Source organism: Neovison vison, chromosome 1, assembly GCF_020171115.1.
Source record: "Neovison vison isolate M4711 chromosome 1, ASM_NN_V1, whole genome shotgun sequence".
Lineage (NCBI taxonomy): Eukaryota > Metazoa > Chordata > Mammalia > Carnivora > Mustelidae > Neogale > Neogale vison.
Genome location: NC_058091.1, coordinates 280,400,633 through 280,423,345, shown reverse-complemented (window position 1 = coordinate 280,423,345; position 22,713 = coordinate 280,400,633). Strand labels below are relative to the sequence as shown.

Here is a 22,713-nt window from a genome sequence, read left to right as displayed (position 1 = left end):
ATTATTTGTATAAGGAAGAGAAAACAATGAAATACATTTTCACTTAGGGAGGAAAACGAACCTATTGGCTTTTACAAAGTTAAATAAACATTTTTTAGTCACCAAAGACTTCGGTGGTACTAGGGTGTTTATTATAGTATACCCTAGACCCAGATCATTCTCGGATAAAAATAGCTACGAAATTCTGACTCTGGCATCAGCTCTCTGCCAAAATTTTCTTCCTTTATTCTGGGTCATGTGTAAAGCTATTTTAATAGAAGGCAGTGCAGACAGTTGAGTGTCAACCTAGGAAGTCAGAGGCGGGTGTTGTATAATTTGCTCATCAGTGATGCGGCCTGTGACCTTGGGCAAGTTGCTTAATTGCTTGATGCTTAGCTTCTTCACTATCAAGGTGGTAAATAGTAACACTGCACCTCCTTCCAGTCTGCACTCCATAGGGATGCTGTCAGGTTCTATTGCATCAAATCCTTTACACCTCTCCAAGTAAATACAACATTATACTGTCCTATTTTCTAGAAGGTACTGCCCTGTGGGTAGTGGAAAATTGTCACAGACAGATCGCCTTTTGTTTTATGAAAAAGTAAATTGTCTGGGTAAATTCCACTAAATAATTTGAAAAAAAAAGGGGGGGGGCTCTTCTTATGTAAATTTCATCCAGTTTTCTCATGTAAAGTTCTGCACCTAAGTCAGTACCTTCAGATCCGAGCTGGAGTAGTAGCTCTCACAAGTTTTGCTTTAATGTTAGTTCAAAGTTAAAAACCGTCATCGTCAGAAAGAGACAGCGCCTAACACTTGCTAAAGGTGGGGGGAGAGATTTAATTGAAGGACGGCCCTGGGGGAGAGTGAGTGAGGTCACCTCCAAGGAAGACAAAAGTGATGGAGGTTTTTAAAGGGAGAGCAGAGACGGAACAGAAGGGGGCTACAGAGAATTAAAAATAAGGGGAATGGGGAAGCAGAAAATTACAGAAGAGGGATGAGTAGAGAATTAGGAAGGTTAGCAGTGTGGGTGGGTACAAGGGAGGTAACTTTTGTTGTTGGGCAGCATCGCTTTTGCTGGAGCAGAAACTCAGCTGAGGGGCTGGGATCACCTTTAGACTTGGCCTAGGGCGTGGGATCCAGATGAAAGCTTGATTAAGCCTCTTGGAGCTACATGTCTGGGCAAATCCATTGTGCCACATGAAGTTCAGAGTTCACATCACCTTGTGGGGGGGGGCGTTAGGGGAGAACATGAGGGTAGTCACAGCCACAAAGCTTCTGGGTTTCACTAGATTAGACATACCTCTTCAACCTGAAATTCCTTTTGCATAAAGGAAAAATGAGAAAGGAAGAAAAGGAATTTTTAAGAAAAATCAAGAAGTATAATGACTTTTTTTCCAGGCACCATATCTGGAAATCAAGAAGCAGATGGATAAACAAGACCCCCTTGCTCATCCCCTACTGCAATGGTATAAAATTTTAGTTTTCCTCTTAATGAAAACAGCATCATTTTCTACTGCCTGCTTTAAGGGGAAAAAAAAAAGGCCTATTTTACAAGACCTGCAATGCTACAGTTCTACAAGCCTATGAGGCCTGGTGATTTTATAGAGTCCGTAATGACTCACACTTTAATTAAAACTTGTATATCACAAGGGGAAGAAAATGCTGTCCTATGTGCTACGCAGATAAACAATGTATTTGACAGCCGTTTGTCTATCATTTAAAAAAAAAAATGTGATTAGCCAGATTATATGGTGAAGCCGTTTTGGTTCATTTAATTTTCTAGTTAACTGAGGACTCAGCAACAAAACTCAGTTTCAAACACTTATTGAAAAATCTTTCTAAAATGTATGTTGTGTATGGTTCACTTCCTTAACAAGAACAGTATAAATTTGATGAAATCTTTGTTTGATGACTGCAGAAGTGTTCGGAGTTAGCCTGGTGAGGGGCCTAGTCCAGCATGGATCTAGGAAGGCTAGTTGAGAATAGGAGAGCGGGTTGAGAAGGCCTCTCCTACCACGCCTGCTTCAAAGCCTTTGCCCTCTGGTTTCTTACTTGCAAAGTGAAAACAGTAGTACCTACTCCCCTTACCTCTGAGGCTTTTACGCACATACGTCTTTGAAATCACTGAAAACTTAAAGACTGTGAAATTCACCACGATTATACATTTATTCAAGTGTAAAGATTATAAGTGATGGTTCTGAATGAGATTTATTCTATGCTACAACCAGGAAGTTTTTAAAAATTATGGAAAGATGGGCAAAGGAGAAAGAATGATTCTGGTTACTTAACTTTCACTTAGGATTTTACAATAAACATTTAGTCTAATAAAACTTTAAAAAATTGGATTTGGAAGTCTTCCTTCTTTGTATCCATAATGATCTATTATTAAAATTCTGTTTGAGTAGAATAACAGAGTTTTCATTGTAAGTTTTTACATTCTCACTTGAAATCATATTCAGAATGAAAGTAAAAATCTCAAATACTTAATCTCTTTTTTTTCCTGCCCCTGTAGTCAGCCTCATTGTTAACTTTAATTATTTGTGATCATTTCCTTCAGCTTGTTAGTCACTTTTTCAAGGAGAAGAAAATCTACAAAACTGTTTTGTTAGAGTTTTCCCTAGTTATTATTTTCTGTTCTGAAAAACATAAAAATAACTAATTCTTTCAGATAACAATGTAATTTTTTTCAACCTCAGTGTCTAAATATGGTGAATAACAGTTTGTGTATATATCACCATATATATCAGCACAAAGATCTTCAAATAGATAAAGAAAGAAAAAGATCTTCACAGGAACTCGTTCTTAATGAGACAGTGTAGGGAAGAGCCAAGGAAGCTGATGTATCTAAGCTTTGCACCTCGACAATCATCCTTTGAAAGTATGTTTAGAAATGTTCATTTGCCAATATCTGAAGTCGTAATGATTAAAAATCATTATCTGTTAGGTTTTAAGGGACTACTTCTTCATTCTCAGATTATTCTCTTCTTTGTTACATAAGCTCTTTAAATTATGTCAGGAACCAAAGCAAAGGGATGTAATTAAGTAAAATGGTTACTCAATTTAGTTAATGTCACGGCAAACGTAAGTTCCGATCACTTGCCAACTAAGGGAAAAAAAACATTAAGTATATTTGGCATATATTTGTGACTGATGGACTATTTTAATTAATTTCAGGGTTATTTCAAGTAATAGGTCACATATTGTGAAACTGCCAGTTAACAGGGTAAGTTTTTTTTTTAACATATACATACAGAAATGGGAAGAGTCCTGACTGGTTGGGAGAAGTGACCCCTGTGATTTTGTAGGCAGCCTCTCCAGGAAATTGAAGTAATCCCAGGTTAGGCCTAATTCTTCAGTTTGAAATTACCATATGTGCACCAGCTCCAAGTTTTCCCAAGAAATCAAATTCACATTCAGGCTGCTGCCCTGAACTTTTAAGTAAGTAAAAGGGTCAGTATGAAATTGTTTAGATATTCCACCAGTGATAGGGAGAATCAGGAGTTTGACCAGAAAAAAGGTAATGTGCTTTTTATCATTGTCAGTTTCTTGTCGGCACAGCCCCTCTTTTCCACAGAGGAGAAGATACTGCCTTATCGGCTTAATACACTTAGGAAATAAAGGAAAAAGCTAATGGGCTCTGATTTCAGTTATGATCGAAACCAAAGAAGAGCCGTATCCAAAATCTCAGCTTGCTTGTCTGTGAATCTCTAAGCTGCAAGATTTCCTTTATATTGTACTCCTATATAAGTATTTTCCTACGTGAAAGGGCAGCAATTAGAAAATTTTGTCAGGCCACTAATTCAAAAGATTCTGTTTTAATTTCTTTCCATGAACAAAGGGGGAACTATGAGTGAATGTAGGCTATTTACAGTTTTACAAATGTATGCAAATAAAGCGTGATGTTGATAGTTTTTGCAATTTTAAAATCTTGAACTAACTTTTCTTTTCTGCTTAGCCAACTCAGATATTTCCCAAGTTGAATAGCTAGTGTATACTTAGGGAATTCTATAATAAAAGTCTTAAAAAGAAATATAATTAGGAAGGCAGATCTGCTTGGACATGATTACAGAGTGTATTCCAAAGATAAATATAAATGACTTTGGATTGTCTGTGTCCTGTTCCTTTTCCATTAGCCTAAAAAATTACCCTTCATATCAGCAACTCCATATGATAGATCATTTAAGCAGGTTTTTTTTTTTTTTAATGAATGGTCCTGTTAATGTAAGTTAGTATGGCTTGAATCTCAATTAATTCTTAAACCAGTAAAATTTGAAATTGTCATCAGTCTGGTTATATGTTAATTTTGACATATTTTCATTTGTCATTATTTTAAACGGCAGCAACTGAAGTTTATGCATACTCCACATCAATTCCTTCTTCTCAGCAGTCCACCAGCCAAAGAATCTAATTTTAGAGCTGCTAAAAAACTCTTTGGAAGCACCTTTGCTTTTCAGTGAGTATGGCTTCCTGTTGATGGGAGTATGTCTCTACCCCAGTCTTCCAGAAATGTATGGGGAGGAAAACATTCTTTTAGTACTTGGCTGTTAGCCCTGAGTAGTCCACTGCCTGATACTTGACTTGGAAATTCAAGATTTCGAGAAGGTACATGACTGATCATATTGTGGCCACTTTCGAAGATTATTAATGTTTGGTTTTATTTTGTCCTTCCCCCTCCTCTGTGTTTTAGTGGCTCACACATTGAAAACTGGCACTCTATCCTGAGGAATGGTCTGGTTGTTGCTTCTAATACTAGACTGCAGGTAAATTTTCTGAATGCTTTAACAAGACCATATATTCTTTAGTGTTAGAGTTCAGTAAGCAATCCTGGTGCTTTTTTATTACGTGAGAAAGGGGAAGCCAGTGGGCTTTAAAAATTACACAGAATTTCTAAAAGGCAGAAGTAATGTTCATAAAATAACTGAAGCAGAATTGACCAACACACCATCGGGGATGAAGAGGAAAAGAAATGGAATTCCCTATGAGAAAACAATAAAATCACTTTGAATTTCAGTAGAAGAAAATTATCATGCAGAAAGTAAAACCGTGCATTCTGTCTGCTAATTCAACGCAGATTTCTTGAGCACTGCCCCAGAGTGGGGTACTTTAAGAGGAGGTAAGGTAGGGCTAAGAATCAGCAAGAGGGAGATTGGACACCAAAGAGCCATCTGCTGCCTGCTTCATGGTCTTCGGGGAAGTGCCGGGAGTCAGCAGGATATCATGGATATCCCTCATGGGGTATCGTGGATATAGCGCTCGTCTTTATTTACGCCCGTCGCCTTCAACACCCCACTTCACTCTCATTCAGCTGATTTTCATCTGATGATGGTAAGAGGTCAGAAAATGAGATGCTTAATCCCGTCACCTGTGCTGGATCCCACACGCCGATGACAGTTGAGATGATACAGTTAAATGTAAATGTCCATAAACGCACACTTACTGAATTAGTATTCAGTCCATGCTAAATAAGGTCCAGGGGCCCTAGAACGTGGAAGTGATGAGAGTGAGTTTAAAATGTTCTGAGTAGTTTCTTAGATCAGTCGAAGAGTTTCCGCTAATGAAACTGTTAACCTAAAAGTTTAGAGGAGATAAGAATGGGAAGACAGTGTTGTACAGTGAAACTCTGAATAGGCTACTTTGTTGATGTACTAGCATGTGTGTCCTAATCAAAACTCTGTTGTGTATATTCAACCTGTTTTGTTTTTTATATTTTGGAGTCATTAACATAAAAATCTATGCTACTATTTGATAAGTGACTGTCTTTGTCCTGGGTCTGGTGGAAAACCTTTATCAAGGATTTTTCTCTGGCTATCACTTTTCATCTATCAACTCACTGAATGTTGAAGACAAGGATATTAGTAGTACTGTTTTCACATTAGATGTTAGGAAAGAGCTTTATTGTTTTCTGAGAGTTAATCCTCCCAAAATGAGACTGATTCCTTTCTTTTGTAAAATACTCCCCTTTGAAACCATTGACTGTCCACTTTCTGTTCCCTCTCTTCCCCTTTTAGCTCCATGGTGCAATGTATGGGAGTGGAATCTATCTTAGCCCAATGTCAAGCATATCTTTTGGTTACTCAGGTAAGCTCCTGTTTCATTTCTAACCTCAAGTGTGTGAGGTTTTGAATTTTCTTAATGTGTATCCAGTGACTGAAGCTTATTTGATACATTTGCATTTAATTCATTTGATTCCTATCAGAAGCAGAAACAAAGCTCACATGTCAAGGTGAATTTAGAATACTTACCATAATATGTAAAGTGGAATATGTAGTTTTTTTCAATGTCAGAATTAATTTCCATTTTGTTCAGTGGTTTCTACATTCATCCTCTCCACAAGTAACTATTGAGAATGTGGTATGTGCAAAGCATTCTGTAGAACCCAGACTACTCATCTATAGTAATTCACTGACCTGGGTTGTAACTCTGCACCATGCCAGCCTCTTCTCTTTTATTATTATATATTGTATAAAGATATTTTGAACAGTGTGGGGAATTTAGGATTAGAAAAATACCCTCAAAATTATCCTACTTATTGACATCTCTTTTTTTGGTGATATTGTATGAAAAAATTATTTTGGAAAAAATTGAAAGCATGTGCTTGAGAGGAGCCTGGTAAGTTCAAAATATGGAAAGAAAGATCACGAAATTATTAGCATTCTTTATCCTCAGGTGGTACAATTCGGATGATTTCTTTGCACTTTTAAATTTGGGGAATATGTTTCCACAATCAGTGTGATAATTTTTTTAGATCAATAACAATGTATTTAAACATAAAGTAATTACACTCACTATACAAAATTGAAGAAAAAAAAAAAGAAATTGAAATTGCATAGACCTGTGTAAAGTAACAGGTGGATTTTTTTCTCCTTTCCCCCAACCTCGGTGTTCTCTGTATTTCTCTTCAGACTTGTAAAGTTTTTATATTTATTTACCTGCATATATAGTTGGTATTGCTTGTGTGCTCATGTGTATATGCGATTGTATGGTTATATTACATAGTCTCCTGAAGTTGGTGGTGGTGCCTGGTTAGTAAGTCTTAAAATGCTCTGTTATACAAAAGGGTATCTTGAGAGTTCAAATCACCAGGTAAACGTTAACCAGACCAGTATAATTCTGCCTAAGTTCATACTCTTTCACAGCAAGTTGTTTCTCAGGGTTCTACCCCAAACTTTTCCAGAACACATGTCCTAGGAACACCAGGTGGACTTTGTAGGCCTTTTTTGACCAGCTTCAGAAGTCACATAGTAGCACTTCCCACATATGTCATAGGTCAGAGCAGTCACAGGCCCCTGCATCTTTGACGGTTGGGGAATTAGGCTTCATTCCCGAAGGAAAGAGTGACAAAATCCCATTGTAGAAGAGCCTATGGCTTAAGAAATATTGTTGCAACAATCTTTGAAAATACAATATGCCAAAATAACACAGGAAATAAACACCAGAGATGTTTGGATGACTCAGTTAAGTGTCTGCCTTTGGCTCAGGTCATGATCCTAGGATTTTGGGATTGAGTCTGGCATTGGACTCCTTGCTCAGCCAGGAGCCTGCTTCTCCCTCTGCCTGCCCTTTTCCCTGCTTGTGCTCTCTCTCTCTCTGACAAATAAATAAAATCTTTTAAAAAAAGAAAGAAAGAAAAGAGAAACACCAGGAAGAATAAGATAATAAAGGAAATAGAATGATATAATTCAAAGGAAAAAACAAATTAAAATCAGCATGAATCAGTTTCTAAATCTCATTAAAACGTAACACAATAAAAAAACTAAAATAAAACCAGTTCAAGAAAATACATCCTTGGGGGGCGCCTGGGAGGCTCAGTGGGTTGAGCTGCTGCCTTCGGCTCGGGTCATGGTCTCAGGGTCCTGGGATCGAGTCCCGCATCGGGCTCTCGGCTCGGCGGGGAGCCTGCTTCCTCCTCTCTCTCTCTCTGCCTGCCTCTCTGCCTACTTGTGATCTCTCTCTGTCAAACAGATAAATAAAAAATCTTTAAAAAAAAAAAAAAGAAAAAGAAAATACATCCTTGGGGCACCTGGGTGGCTCAGTGGTTTAAGCCCCTGCCTTCGGCTCAGGTCATAATCTCAAGGTCCTGGGATCGAGTCCCACATCGGGCTCTCTGCTTAGCAAGGAGCCTGCTTCTTCCTCTCTCTCTGCCTGCCTCTCTGCCTACTTGTGATCTCTCTCTGTCAAATAAATAAATAAAATCTCTTAAAAGAAAAAAAAAAAGAAAAAAGAAAATACATCCTCAGCATTGATAAGGAAAAATATATCAAGTCATCACATACTGTGAAGTGGCTTTCCGTAGTTGCCTTTCAGGCTGCAAGTGTAGGGGGTGGAGAGCAGCACAGTCCCCCTGAGGATAACAGACTTTACCTTTCTTCCAGAACCACATGGCTGAAACACTAGGCCTTGTTCTCAGCTTGACCCTCTCGACCTCTGCAACTTTGTGGGTATATTTCTGACTTAGAAAGAGTTACATTCATACCATTTGCAGTTTATTCTTTCTCATCAAACTTTTATTGAAACAGCAATAACAATAGAAAATCAACCTACTTCTCAATTTCTGGACAGTAGATGGGCATTTCCAAATAAAGTATAGAAAAATACCAATCTCTTCTAAAACAGATAGGAATCTTACTTCTATTTGTCTAAAATCCATCACAGTAAAAAGTCATGGCATTAACAGAGTAAGCTAAAACTTGTGAGTATCATAGACAAAGGAACTTGTGTAATTTTTCCTTTATTAGATGATACAGTAAATTCTACACAGAATTAAATACAGATCAACAATTCATGAAGTTAAGTTTCAGCGTAAATGTATTTTTCTGACCTTATTCATGTTTCCCACTCCTCATCTTCTCCTTCTCCTCACCAGATAGTAAAATGAAAGTTTAAACTCTACCAGCCCTGTAAAGGCAAATTTTAAGAATTTTCTAAATATATCAGTTTTGTGCAAGAGAGTTTCCTATCCCTGTTTTCAGTACAAAGAAAACCAAGCTGGCTTGTCTGCATTCTCACACTCTCAGGACCTCCCGAAACCCAGTGACTTTCCAGATCAAAGCCGCTGCTCCTTCCAGAGCCCAAGCGTGGTCATCTGTGGCCAATGCAAATGTCTTCACCTCCGGTAGAACTTTGCGATGCCAGTGGATTGTATTTTAAGGTATCACCCAGCTTTGTCCCTCAGTTACGATTCTGCTGGTGTTTTTCAGGGATGAACAAGAAGCAGAAGGTGACAACCAAAGACGAGCCGGCGTCCAGCAGTAAAAGCAGCAGTGCATCACAGGTGTTGTAGCCGCTCGAGGGGCTGATGTGCTGAGTGAGCTCCCGCTTCCTTAGCCAGCAGGGCTTCCATAAGCACTCGGGCTTCTTAAGTCTGCAGAATTATCTTGAATGGCCGTTACCCACAAAGCCATAAAACCGACCCTGAAATGTGATAATCAAAACACCTTTATGCAGTAAATATTCAGCAAGTATTTATTAAGCTCCCATCACAATGGGAGAGATTCCTAGGCAGTGGACTGTAGTGACAAATCAAAAATAGAACCAAAAACAAGAGGAATTTCTCGGGAGCCTACATCCTATTGAGTGGCTATGGATAAATTGAATATATGTCTAGAGAGATGGTAGAGAAAAAAGGAGAAAAGTCAGAGAAAAGGGCTGTAGAATACTGTATGTAGAATCATCTGAGGTGATTATGTGGAGGCCTATGGGCAGTGAGTACATGAGCCTCGTGTGCATTTTCTCTCCCATCCAAGTACTAACCAGGCCCGACCCTGCTTAGCTTCCGAGATCAGACGAGATCGGGTGCATTCAGGGTGGTATGGCCGTAGACTGCATTTTCTCTCAAATAAATAAAATATTTTTAAATTTATTTTATATGGGAGAAAGAACATTCCAGACAGAGAAAGACCAAGCATAAATCCCTTGTTATTTCAGTGGAACCAGCCATTCTGGACAAGTGAGAAATCTGCTTAATGAATAATGTGATTTTGAACTGGGCGTGGGGAACTACAGCTAACTTAATATCTAAAAACAAAAACAAAACTACAGATTTTCTCCATGAGATTTTCCTGAAACTTCTGCAGCTTAGTTAATGGTGCTGTAAAAATGGTCTGGTTTTGAGTAAGTTAGATGATCTGGAATAACTGATTGTAGAGTTTGAAAAGAGCATGCAATTTTAATTTTGTTTCCCTTGAAATGAGGATGCCAGGCTTCCAGTAAAAATAAATTTGAGTTCTAATTCTATGATGTGAGGCTGTTAAACTTTAATTGAGCATTTTTAGTTCACTTATCTTGAGACTGATTTAATAATGACTATGTACAGAAATTAAATGATACAACAAATATAGCTTGACATTAAGAAGGAATTCAAGGATATTACTGCTAGTCTAGATAGGCCTTTTTTTTTTTTTTTTAACCTGAAGGTATCTTAGTGGCTATTATTTTTTAATGATGATTAGTTCTTTTCTCACTTGAGCAACTGCCCTATTTTCACTCTGATTTTTAAATTCTTTTGAAATTTAGTCACAGAAAAAAGGGCAACAGTCCCAGTTCCTGCAAAGCCGTAACTTAAAATGCATAGCCTTATGTGAAGGTAAGTTGAAAGTTTCACAAACCTCATAGTGTTAATTCTTTATATTATCTGTGTTTAAGAATTTGACTATATTTCCAGAATGCTCAAAATGGGTTAGTGAAAGCACTGCATTATTCCGTGTGACCTTTTCTAAGGGCACAGATGGAAAACAGGTACAATAGAGATCATAAAGGTGAAAAACAAAGCAGAATTGGCAAGAATTCAGACAGTGCTGTATTTTATTCTTGGCAAGTATCTCAGAATGGTAATTATATTTTTCTGATCAAGTATTGCTAATCTCTTTTGTGAATATGCCACCTTCCTCTTTAAGTTGGTTTTTGAATGATAATACTGTGAAAAATGTGAAAGTTGAACCAAGCACTAAGAAGAGAACCCAATAGGTCTTTCTGCTTCTACACTGACATTATTCCTCTATTCTGAACCTGCGGTAGACAGATTGATAGGTGATTTGCAAGATCGTATACTTTTTCTTGTTCTTGCTGTAAAATCTAACCTTGACTAAAAAAAACTGGTGCCGGGAGTTCAGTAGGCACCATTAACTGTCTTTTACATAGTCAACCCTTGATAGTTAATATAGGACATGAAGTTGCTTTCTACATAGTCCCCAAGTCAGGAACTGTTTGCTTTTGATACTATACAAGTGATTCCCTTCCTGTTGTTACACTGATGGTGTTTAAAACATAAAATTGTCACATGACATTTCATTGTATTTACTTACAATTTTGATAGCTTATAAGGTTAAACATTTTTCATGTGTGTTTGTGCAGGTACTTTGTGCTTTTAGATTTCTAAGAGGAGGGATAGAGTAACTTAAAATAAAATCATTCTTTAATTTTATCTTCCATTTACAGTCATCACCTCACCTGACCTGCACAAACATGGAGAGATATGGGTCGTCCCAAATACTGATCATGTCTGCACACGATTCTTTTTTGTGTAAGTGTAAAGGTTCAAATCTGTATGTTACTGTCTTCTCCATGAATGAGTTAGTGACTACATTATTATTTGGTCACTTTAGCTGCCAATAAGTACCAGACAGATAGTTTCTCATCATCTGAATGTTTCTGTTTTATTTTAACGAGCTGTAAAAAACAGAGGGGTATTTAAAGGCTGTTAACTTAGAAGTGAAGAAAAACTTTGTCTCTTTAACGATCTGTGTGTGCACATATATATGCATGTGTATGTATGTGTAGACAGACCTATAGATGGATGTAACGTGTACACACATGCACACATATACATATGTCTTTAGTTGTTTATGGATTTAAAAAGTATTATAACTAGGAACTAAGAAAATAGTAATGAGAATAAAAAGTTGATGATATGGGTCGCCTGGGTGGCTCAGTGGGTTAAGCGTCTGCCTTTGGCTCAGGTCATGATCTCAGGGTCCTGGGATTGGTTCCCACATTGGGCTTCCTGCTCAGCGGGGAGTGCACTTCTCTCTCTCACTCTGCCCCCTGCCCTGCCTCGTGTGCATTTTCTCTCAAATAAATAAAATATTTTTTAAAAGGTTGATGATCTGCACCTCATGTAACATTGGCTGACAATGCAAGACATATTGATGTGGATTTTTGACACAGCTGTATCATAAGACCTGCATGAGAGTATAATAGCATTATTTTTTCATCTCCAAATAAATAATGAGTGGAGTAGACCTGATTTTCACCCACCCTCGCTTGACTCCCAACCCTTTCCCTGTCTGTTTCTTCCTTACCCACGGTCCTATCGCCAGAAAGACCTTTGGGAAGAATGGAGTATATCCGTTTTATACTTTTATATAGTCTTTGAAAGAGAAGATGGAAAAAAAAAACACAGGCCTGTTTTATAAGCCATGTCAAAATGACTGCCTCAAGATTGCTTATATAGTGTTATCTGTAGCACGCTGTGCCTGCAGCATTTGATCTGTTGGCTTATTGGCAGACTGTTCACGATGCAAATTTTATGAACTGTCTGGTTTTCTTTGGGATAGTATGAAAACTGTGACTTTCTTGTGATACTGTTTTACGTATTATGCATTTATGTATCTTCTGTACTTCTGATACATATTCATACATACATTCCATATTTTGACATATATATTATCTGTAGATGTCTTTCTTCACGGCCAGGCAGCCGTGAGTATGGTGGACAGAGTCTGCTTTGGTTGGACAGTTTGTGTCCAGGCTGACCAGTTAGGTGACCTTAGCCATGTTGCAGGACCTCTCTGACCTTCATTAGTAGATACAATAAAGCATCATCAGTAGAGACAGTAGCATGCTGTGTCTCCTGAGTATGGTGGACAGAGTCTGCTTTGGTTGGACAGTTTGTGTCCAGGCTGACCAGTTAGGTGACCTTAGCCATGTTGCAGGACCTCTCTGACCTTCATTAGTAGATACAATAAAGCATCATCGGTAGAGACAGTAGCATGCTGTGGCTCCTGAGTATGGTGGACAGAGTCTGCTTTGGTTGGACAGTTTGTGTCCAGGCTGACCAGTTAGGTGACCTTAGCCATGTTGCAGGACCTCTCTGACCTTCATTAGTAGATACAATAAAGCATCATCGGTAGAGACAGTAGCATGCTGTGTCTCCCGTACCAGGCAGAATCCCAACAGGAAATCTGTGGCCCATGAAAAGCACAATTTCTATCACCCACAAGTAGATTGTTTAAAAAGGTGTGGTTTATAAGGGCACCATGGTCTAGTGTAGTAACCTGGATCTAGTAGCACGAGCAGTGTTCTGCATCCCCAGGGCCAAAAGGACAAGGACAAGAAACAGTTCTCAGAACACAGTAGGAGAACCTTTTCTAGTTCAGCAGCTTCGAAAAGAGCTGGAGCCCTCAGCTGAGGGACTTACATAGACCCATGTGCCGTAAGGGCCTGGAACCAAGGGAAACCTGGACTTTGCCCCACCGCCACTGTCTTGCTCAGACTCCCCATTGCTTAAACCCTGCCCAAGAGTAGAGGGCAAGTAAGCTTATTATAAGAGTCTGTACAGAGCAGCCTCCTTTGTCAGAAGGCAAGGTAGAGAGGGGTGCCATGTGGGTCTGGAGCTTCCTAGGGAAGCTAGGTATATGCGATTTTAAGATTCTTATGAGGACAAAGTTAGCACAGTGCAGGTCTTCAACGAAAGGCACTCACTAGGAGTACCTGGGTGGCTCAGTCAGTTAAGCGTCTGCCTTCAGCTCAGATCATGAACTCAGGGTCCTGGGATCAAGCCCCACATCAGGCTCCTTGCTCATTGGGAATTCTGCTTCTCCCTCTCCCTCTGTGTTCTCATGTTCTCTCTCAAATAAAAAAATAAAAATCTTTAAAAAAAAAAAGGGGGGGGGACTCATTAAATTCCCCCCACCTTCTTTCTTGACCATCATGACTGCTACCTCCTGTTAGAATATTGGCCTTCCAAAAGGCATATCCAGTCACAAATTTGTTTGATTGAGTGACTGTATGATTTAGATGGAAAAGTAACTCCAAAATCTGTTCCTTAGCCTGATGTTAATCAGTTAATTTACTCCTCTTAGTATCTTGCTAAAGTTCAAATTCATTAAGCTAAATAAGCAACTTCAGGCAGTAGGCATTCTAACATTATTTCTTTGAAATTTTACATAAATCATATGTAAAATAAATCTTTAGGAATATATGTGTCATGTGTATGTCTGGAGAGATGGATTTCTCTATTTATTAGAAGAAAAAAAAAATGAGGAAAGACCATCTGAAGAAAAGAGAATAAAATTTTCCAGTATACTTAGATGCTTTGCAATATTGTAAAGAAAAAAAAAATCTGTTAATGTTATTGTTTTCATTTCTTTCATAAATACAGATGAGATTTCATCCTATTTCTCTGTACCCTCAGGAGAAAAGAGACTAATTAAGGAAAATTGATAAGATTCAACACATCAGAAGGAGAATCCATTCACTAATTAATGTACATTTTAATTACAACCATCAGCTTCTTTATGAAAGATAAAAATCACAGAATTCTATGAGTAATGTGCCTTCCCAGTGAGTGGTAACATCTAGGAAAAGATAAATTGTTGAGAAAGAAGTGAGTTATCACAAATATACTGTTATCAGGCAGAAAATCTTATTTTCTTATTCTCATTTTATTCTGATCTTTTTAAATTAACATTATCTAATACCTTATGTGAGAAGTTTGGCCTGATGACTAGAATATAAATTATTGGGAGCTTCCTTTTTAAATCTATTATTAAGTAAAACTATAAAAAATGAAAATAGTTTCCATGCTAATCTGATTTCTAGAATGGAGATAATAAGATAGGTGTTTAATATCCTAATGATACTCTCTCTAACAAGTGAACAACGACACAGAATGAGAGAAGAATTGGGGGGATTTTTAGGGAACAGACTACTGTATCAAAAAAATTGAAAGTAAAATTTAAGGGAAGATATCACTTAGAGAAATAAATTTGAAAAGTTTTGTTTAATAATTTCAAAATGAATTAATCAAATTTTAATGCTTTAGGCAAAATGTAATAATTCAGATGTTGTAAACAGATTCTAGCCAATTCTAGGGATTATTACACTGCAAAACTTCCAATTTAAAAGTCAGTTTTTTCGTTGTCTCGGAATTTTCCGTGTCAGAAAGGGCTGACTCCTACTCTTGCCTTTGTTTACTCTCCTGATGCCCTGCAGCACCTCCCCTTGTTCCTGATGCACGGTTCCTTGTCAGTAGATTTCTAATGAATGAACAAAGACAAAGCTGAAAAGAGAAATATTTTAGATTATGTATAGTTTTGTTTTGTTTTGGTTTTTGGTGAAAGTTTGAAATCTATCTAAAGAGGCAGATACAAGAAAAATTCGTAAAATAAGAACTGTATCATGGCCATTCAGTGAAAAGAAAGAGGACTTTCATCATGATTTTGCAAAAAAAGAAAAAAACACCACCACAACAGTGTTTGAATGGTAACATAGTGAGGAGACAGACAAGTTATTTATAAAGTTGGAAGACAAACCATTCGGTCACGGCTCGGTGAAGCTGTGTGGCATTAGCTGTGTGACATCAAGCTGATACGATCGGGAACTTTGCTTTATCCCCAGCCTATAATAAATCCAATTTCTCTGTCTGCAACCCAGATCCCTTTCCAAGATTGAAACTGCCACATCACTCTTCTGAGTAAAACTCTTGAGAAGCTGCTTGCTTCTTGTAAGATGAAGTCCAGTCTCCTTCACAAAGGAAACCAACTCACTTCCCAGCCCTTTGTTCTTCCTTCAGCATAGCTGTGTTAGAAGATCAAGGATATCTAACCCCTCCCCCTTCCCCCCTCCCCCGCCACCTCACACCCCCCCACCCCCCCACCCCCCGTCAGGGCCCTGGTTTTCATTACCCATGATTTCTCAGCTTAGGTGTTAGGCTTCACAACCTAAAGTGTATGCTGTGATTCCCACAATGCTTATGCTTTTCCTCTTTCCTTTCTCCAGTAACCTTGGATTCTCTCTTCCTCTCCCCTCACACTACTTTATCTGATTTCTGCTCTTTTAAATATTAGCATATGCCTTCTCTCCTCCCGGAAACTTTCCCTCAATCGTGCTACTCCTTGGTGTTATTGTGCGGATGCCATGGGCTTAGTTTTTACAACTGAGTTGTTCCTTAGGTACCATCTTTTCTATTATCCTGCATACATATTGAGGTTGGGGATTGTATGGCTCATTTATCTTTGTGTGCCTAGCACAGTGCTTGGTAGAGAAGTAGGAATGAAGGAAATGCCCACACCTAACTGCTCGCTAGGTATTTCCCCTCAAAAAGTCTGCTCATACCTTTAATCAGTATGTACCAAGTGAAACCCATTGCTAAATCCCCAAGTCAAGTTCTTGGCTTCCCCAGTCTATGCAGTGATTTTACTCAAAGACACTTGCAATCCTGAGCTTCAGTTTTTAATGTCTTTTTCCTTGACACTATAGTCATCAGCCCCCATGCATATCTTTACACAGTTTTCTCTTTTCAATACCTTTATTTCCATAGATATATCATTCTCTGCCCCAGAGTCCACCAAAAGATTACTAGTTTTTCTCTAGGCTTCCAATTTTGTTATTGCCCCAATCTGTTTTGTACAATGCCAAATTTATTAAACATTAACATTATTACACTAGTGATAACTGTTCATTTATAGAAACTAAAATCAAAGGTAAGCAAAAAAGAAGAAAGTCACCCATAATATCCCACTTGGAGTTAACTATAGTTAATCTTTTAGTGTATAGCCTACATTTCTATAAAATTTTTTAAGATCATACTATTTATATCCCACTAATATTCCTAAAGCAGAGTCTTGATTATATCTTGTTCATAAATTCTGATAGTTTTTAACAAATGAAGACATGACATTCTCCAACAAAGAGCTCGTTTTATCTTACTTCAATGACCCATACAGACCATTGATGGAATAAAATTATTATCTAAGGTCTTTCTTGAAAACAATGTGGAAGTATTTTTCCCACTACTGTGCTTTGCTCAGTCAGTCCAAAGGATAGGCCCACCTGCCAGCTCAGCTTTAACTAATCTCCCAAGGCTCAACTTCATGGTCTTTTCCATGGGGTCTTTCCTGACATCCCAATCAGACATGATGTCTGTCTTTAAGTTTTACTCGTCCTTGCTCGTCCTAAAATTGCTCGTCCTTACTGCCTGTCTTAGAGTTATTTGCATAACTCTATTATCTCCTCTAGTACAATGCAAATTCTGTTCCCCAAAACACTTAACACATAGTATAGGAGAGCAGTGACAAAGACTGAATGTTCCAACATAATGAAGAAATTGTACATGGGCAATGATGTAGATAATGCTCTTAGAGCATCAGATACCTTAAGGAACTTTGGAGAAGTGCTGGATAGCATTCCGTTTGCAGTGAATTTCTCCTCTCTGTTGCTAATGAAAAACAATGCAGTCATTTCTGGGTTCCAGATTTAGGGAGTCTGAAAACAAATTGATGTGTACCATTCTTTAAAGCTGTCACAAAGCTGCTACATGAGTTTTGGCATAGAACTTGTGAATGCATTCAAAAGTCTTCATCCAGGAAATTTCCTAACATACCTGGAGAGTTCCAGGCAGCTAAATTCCCTCTGTTCTCTTTATTTCTTTCTCATACCTTTTTAAACAAATTGGTTTTTTTTAATTAAAATTTTAGTAATCTTTTAATGCCCCTGGGAACTATCTCATACATATAAAGTATGTTTCCTTTTAGATGGTTTCTTTTTTCCTTCTCCAGAAAACCCCAATCAAGTGTATCGTTTCCCTATTGATACCACTCTTGCTCCATTTCTTCTTCTTTAATCTAGTTGCTTTCTGGACATAAATGAACTTCACTGTTAAATTAGCAGTTGAGTGTGTGTCTGGAATACTAATTAATAGCTGCAAAGCATTCTGTGTACCATATTGTAGCATATGCCCTAATGCCACTAATAACGCATGTATCTAGATGGCTGCCAGTTCACCCCGTCAAATGGTAGTTTGCCTTTCCTGTATTATGATATATGCATCATTGTTTAAGACATCTGAATGCCTGTGGCCAGTTTTACCCTTCCAACCCACAACTGCTGTGCTTCCTTGTGGGCGTCATAGACAATGGAAGAATATGCATTTTTCTTAATGCTTTCGATCTCCATCTCTTGCTCTTGCTCTCTAGTCTCTGCTTGCTTTTGCCCCCAGGCTCTTTCTGTCCTAAGTTATTATTGTTTATTTAAAGAATGTGATTCTCATCTTCTCCATTAACTGCAAATGCTTTTCAGAAGTCAGTGAGCATGTAGTATTTCGGGATAGCAAACTCTTCCATTTGATGGTGTTGGGTCCCCCAATAATGGGTCCCCCAATAATGGGTACGTGATTAAAGGAGCGAGACTGATACAAAGCGAAAGTCAAGCAAAACTTTATTTCGCGCTAGCATCAAGAATCAAACCGACCGTCAAACAGAACAGTCGGGGCCGCACCTTACAGAGAGGACGACCTTTCTCTGTTTCACAGACTAGCTTTTATAGAGCAAAGGCCACGTGTTTGGGCCTGGCCACACACAGGTGGCCAATGAAGTTGTAACACACAGAGAAAGCTGCATAGTTGTGCTAGGTGACCAACTGAATTACAATTTACCCTAGTAAACATTTGAACCAGCCTATCACCTTGGTCAGAATTCGCGCCCAAAAGGTGCCCAAAGGGTGGGGCCCATACTCCTTGGTAGCTAGGAGACAGTATGTGTCCCCACTGATTGAATACCTCCACTTGGCTGACCCACCCTTTTTACTTGGAATTTGTTACCTGGGACTGGTTTCCAGGACTTGTTTTTAAGTAAGTTCCCGGTGGGGGGGTCAATTTAAGTTTTACAACAAAATGGCAGTTCAGCTGGGGTGGGGCCCCTCTGGCTGAATAGGCCCTTACAATGGAAATAGGGTATTGGGGAGGTGGGACATGACTGGAGAGGATTTTTAGGTTTGGGTTATGAGGGACCCTGGGGCGCCATGACAGAGCCATTGGATTTTGTCCTGCAAGTGAAGTGGAGGCCATTTGCGTCCTATTGTATCTTATTTGTATCTGTGTTCTAGCAGGGCAGGAAAGTCTTCTAAGGGGGATCATGGGGCTCGATATGGAGACTGAGAGATCAGTTATAATGTTCTTACAATCATCTAGGTCAGTGTTTTCTCACTCCAGGAGAAAACGTGTTTGACATTGTGACTTTGGAAAAAACAAGGCTTACTTCACGGGATGCATTCAGTATTTCGTGTCCTATTCTATTCTAATTTCATTGAAAAATGCTAGCCCGGACACTCTTAGTTTCAGATCCTGCTAATTGTACATAACCTGCAACTTGAAAATCACTTATTTAAATGAATGGTAATGGAGCCCTAGATGAAGGTAATGTCATCAAACGGAGAGAAGGTGCAACTGGGAGTAATTAGGAAAAGAGAGGGGAAGATGACTTCATGAGTTATTGGATTTAGGCACATGGAAGAGCCAAGAATGACTGAAGTTCTCTTGTTGGGAGACAGGGTAGGTGATGGTACTCCAAACTGAGATTTTGATAGAGTAAAAAAAAAAGCAGTCTTGGGATAAAAAATTAAGTTCAGTTTTGAATATACTAGATTTGTGATTTCTATGGGAAAATTATAGTTAGGGAAAGACGTAAGGATGAGAGATATAGTTTAGGAATCAGCATGTGGGTGATAATTAAAGCAGCGGGAGAGACTGAAATAATTGAGAGTTTGCATATCATGAAAAGAGAAAACACTGAGAGTGAATTGTGAATAAAGCCAGCATTGAAATGGGAGGCTAGGGAAGAGGACGCGGTGAAGGTAACTGAGAATTAATAATCAAAGGGCCCACTAGGGAGTGAAGAGATAATGTAGCTTCAGGAAAAAGAGCAGTCAGCTGTATCACGTACTGCAGACGTAGCGGGTAGAATCCGAATTCCTCATCTAAGGGGCCCTGGGTAGCCGTTGTCCGGACTTCCAGCAAAGTGGTAGGATGGGAAGAATGACTGCAGTGGGTTGAGGAAAAGCAGTTAGATTGTACTGCAGACAAATCTCGAAGGTCAGCTTTAAATTGAACGAGTAGAGCTGGTAGTACGTAGGCTGGGTATCAGTTAAGCCAAGAATATCTTACTCAACTCAACTTTGTGTCCAGAGGACACAGATGCTGTAGAGACAGAGTAAACATAAATGCATGTTAGGAAAATGAGGAGAGAGCCGTGTGGACTGGTGTAAGTGTAACTGCAGTCTGGTGTTCCTAGTCTCTCCATCCCCTTTTTGGCAGTGTTTTTTTGCTTTCCAAAATCCAGATCCTTGAGGAACTAGCTGGATTGGCTCCGTAAATACCACTATCTCCCTCGGGATGAGTCTGCAAGCCAGGTTGCCTCCCCAGCCTTGGCTCAGTGCTGTGGATGCCTTAGTGTGCCCTTTGTCCCTTGGGTAGCCAGGATGTAACATATTTTACTTGCCCAATAAAATGTAACTTTTACACAGTTTGCCACAAAGCACCAAATTAGATTTGGACAGTGCTTAAAGCATTTCACTTCAACGTTCTCCATTTAATTAATAGAGCACTTAACAGTTTAATCTCCTGGGAGAATCATTCTAAGTGGGCCCTTTCTTTTCTTCACAGTCAAGTTTCACCATTGAGTGTCTTATATCCACACATGCGTGCGTGTGGACATACTTGTATGGATAGAATTAATCAAGTTGATAGGCAACCATAAGTCAGTTCTTAGAGTTTAAATGTGATATGGATTCAGTTATCACTGGGTGTTTGAGCAGTGGATTATGTAAGGACCTGAGTTCTCATTGCTGTACGTCATCTCTTCCATTTTCCTGTATTGTGCTATTTCAGGAGAATTTTTATGTAGTGAGGAAAAGACAGTGGTGTTCATAAATCTTTGAGGCTGCTTACAAGCCTGGTTATCTATTTTGAAGTAATTACTACTTCTCGAAAGCTTCTGTCTTGAAGTCATTTGTACAAAGTAAAATTAATTCATCACCTATTCTTCTTCTGAATCTTATCACAGAAGTTTAAAAATTCTTTCCTGGAAAATTCTTACTGCCCAAGTAAGTTTATTTGAGGAAATGAATGATCACCTAAAACGCACTTCTTTCTTTCTAAGGGACTTAGTAATTGCTGTCCTTTCATGTTATATTTCCACTTCTATAGCTTAGCACACTTGCATTCTTGTGTGTACCGGCATAAATCAGAATATCTTCTAGAGTCAGACTACATAGAGCTACCAGTGATAAGGAAAAAAGGCGGCACTGATCACAAAGGAATAATAATGAGAAGGCTGGCGGGGCGAAGGAGCAGCAGCAGAATGTGAAGTAATTTCTAAGGGTGTTGCAGATCAGAAAATAAACAAATGAGATAAGTGGGAGTGGGCCTCACAAGGTTCGAACCTAGGGAGCCAAAAGCTGGAGCTGGCATGTTCTTCCACGGGAGGCTTCATGGAACAGCTGAGTGGGAAATGTCCACCAGGCAAAGACACAGGCAATGAAAAAGTTCAGATTAAAAAGGAAGGAAAGAAGGGGCAAATCAGGGCATGATGTAGGATAATTGTGTGTGTAGTCATGCAGGCTTTTCTGCGTTTATTAATGCAAACACCTTATTAAATAAACTGAGAAGTAACGTCTTCACTACTCATTCTCTTTGGCTAAATCTTAAGTATCCAATGGCATTTCTGAGGGGGGTTTAAGCGCTTTTTTGAGTGTTTTGTCTTTTTAAAAAGAAGCCTTACTTTTTTTGTGTATGTTTTAGCTATGAAGATGGCCAAGTTGGAGATGCGAATATTAACACACAAGAAGGAGGCATTCACAAAGAGATCCTTCGAGTAATTGGTAATCAAACTGCTACTGGTTAAAGGACCATCATTTAATTAACGTGATTTGAAAGCCTTCCTCGGGTTCAAAGCTGGATTTTGAACTGAAGAAGATGATAAAATAATTTATTGTTATTATAAACAAAAGTAACCCTTTGAATACTGATTTTTTTCTTAGTATTTCTAAGTATCTCATTAAATACCTAAAATGGTATAAAATTTATCAATTGTAGGGTTATGGAATCTAGTAATAAAATTGCAACAGCACTTAAACTGAAGTTTGGGTTGCTCACACAATAAACAGATTGAAAAAACAGTTCTGTGCTGATATTTTTATATTAAACTCTTTAATTGGAAATTTGGTATTATATACCAACATTTTAGGTTACCAAAATAGAGCTGAGAACATTTTATAAAGACATCTAAATCTATACAGTACTTTGCAATAAGTTTGTTTGCACATTCTCATGTGCTATTTACTTAGTGGTATGAACACTCAAATGTTTTGGGGAGGGACGTTTCCTATTCTCTTGTTATTTTTTTCTCATACAAAAACAACTAGGTCTTAGATGCAGTGCTTTGCCCAAGAGTATGTAATGTACATATTTATAGACCGATGCATCCAAATGTGTGATCAAGCAGAGACGGCACGGCTCCCCGATTCTATGTTCATTTAATAAGAAGAAAATAATATTCAGTAAGCAGTAAATCTGGACATAAACCAAGATATGAATCAAATTTACCGCTATTCATTCATTGAATATGTTTAGAAACAATTTTTCTATTTGTTTAGATAATTTCCACTTCAGTTAAAATTCAACTCTTTTATAATGTTATCTAATAGTTATAATTTGGGGAACACAGATGCCCCAAGTGGATTAAC

General features: G+C 38.4%; 1 protein-coding gene across 3 annotated transcripts in view; it reads left to right on the top strand.

The window, feature by feature from the left end:
- Positions 1–22,146, top strand: part of PARP8 (poly(ADP-ribose) polymerase family member 8) — a 175,801-nt gene extending 153,655 nt beyond the window's left edge. For all 3 annotated transcript variants that reach the window (XM_044232154.1, XM_044232162.1, XM_044232146.1), the window contains exons 19-27: positions 1,378–1,445; positions 3,154–3,202; positions 4,320–4,432; positions 4,667–4,739; positions 5,988–6,057; positions 9,177–9,250; positions 10,492–10,561; positions 11,413–11,497; positions 21,770–22,146. In XM_044232154.1, the coding sequence (XP_044088089.1) occupies positions 1,378–1,445; positions 3,154–3,202; positions 4,320–4,432; positions 4,667–4,739; positions 5,988–6,057; positions 9,177–9,250; positions 10,492–10,561; positions 11,413–11,497; positions 21,770–21,872 (705 nt within the window). In that variant the 3' untranslated portion in view covers positions 21,873–22,146. The remainder of the gene's footprint in view (positions 1–1,377; positions 1,446–3,153; positions 3,203–4,319; positions 4,433–4,666; positions 4,740–5,987; positions 6,058–9,176; positions 9,251–10,491; positions 10,562–11,412; positions 11,498–21,769) is intronic.
- The last annotated feature ends 567 nt before the right edge of the window (positions 22,147–22,713 follow it).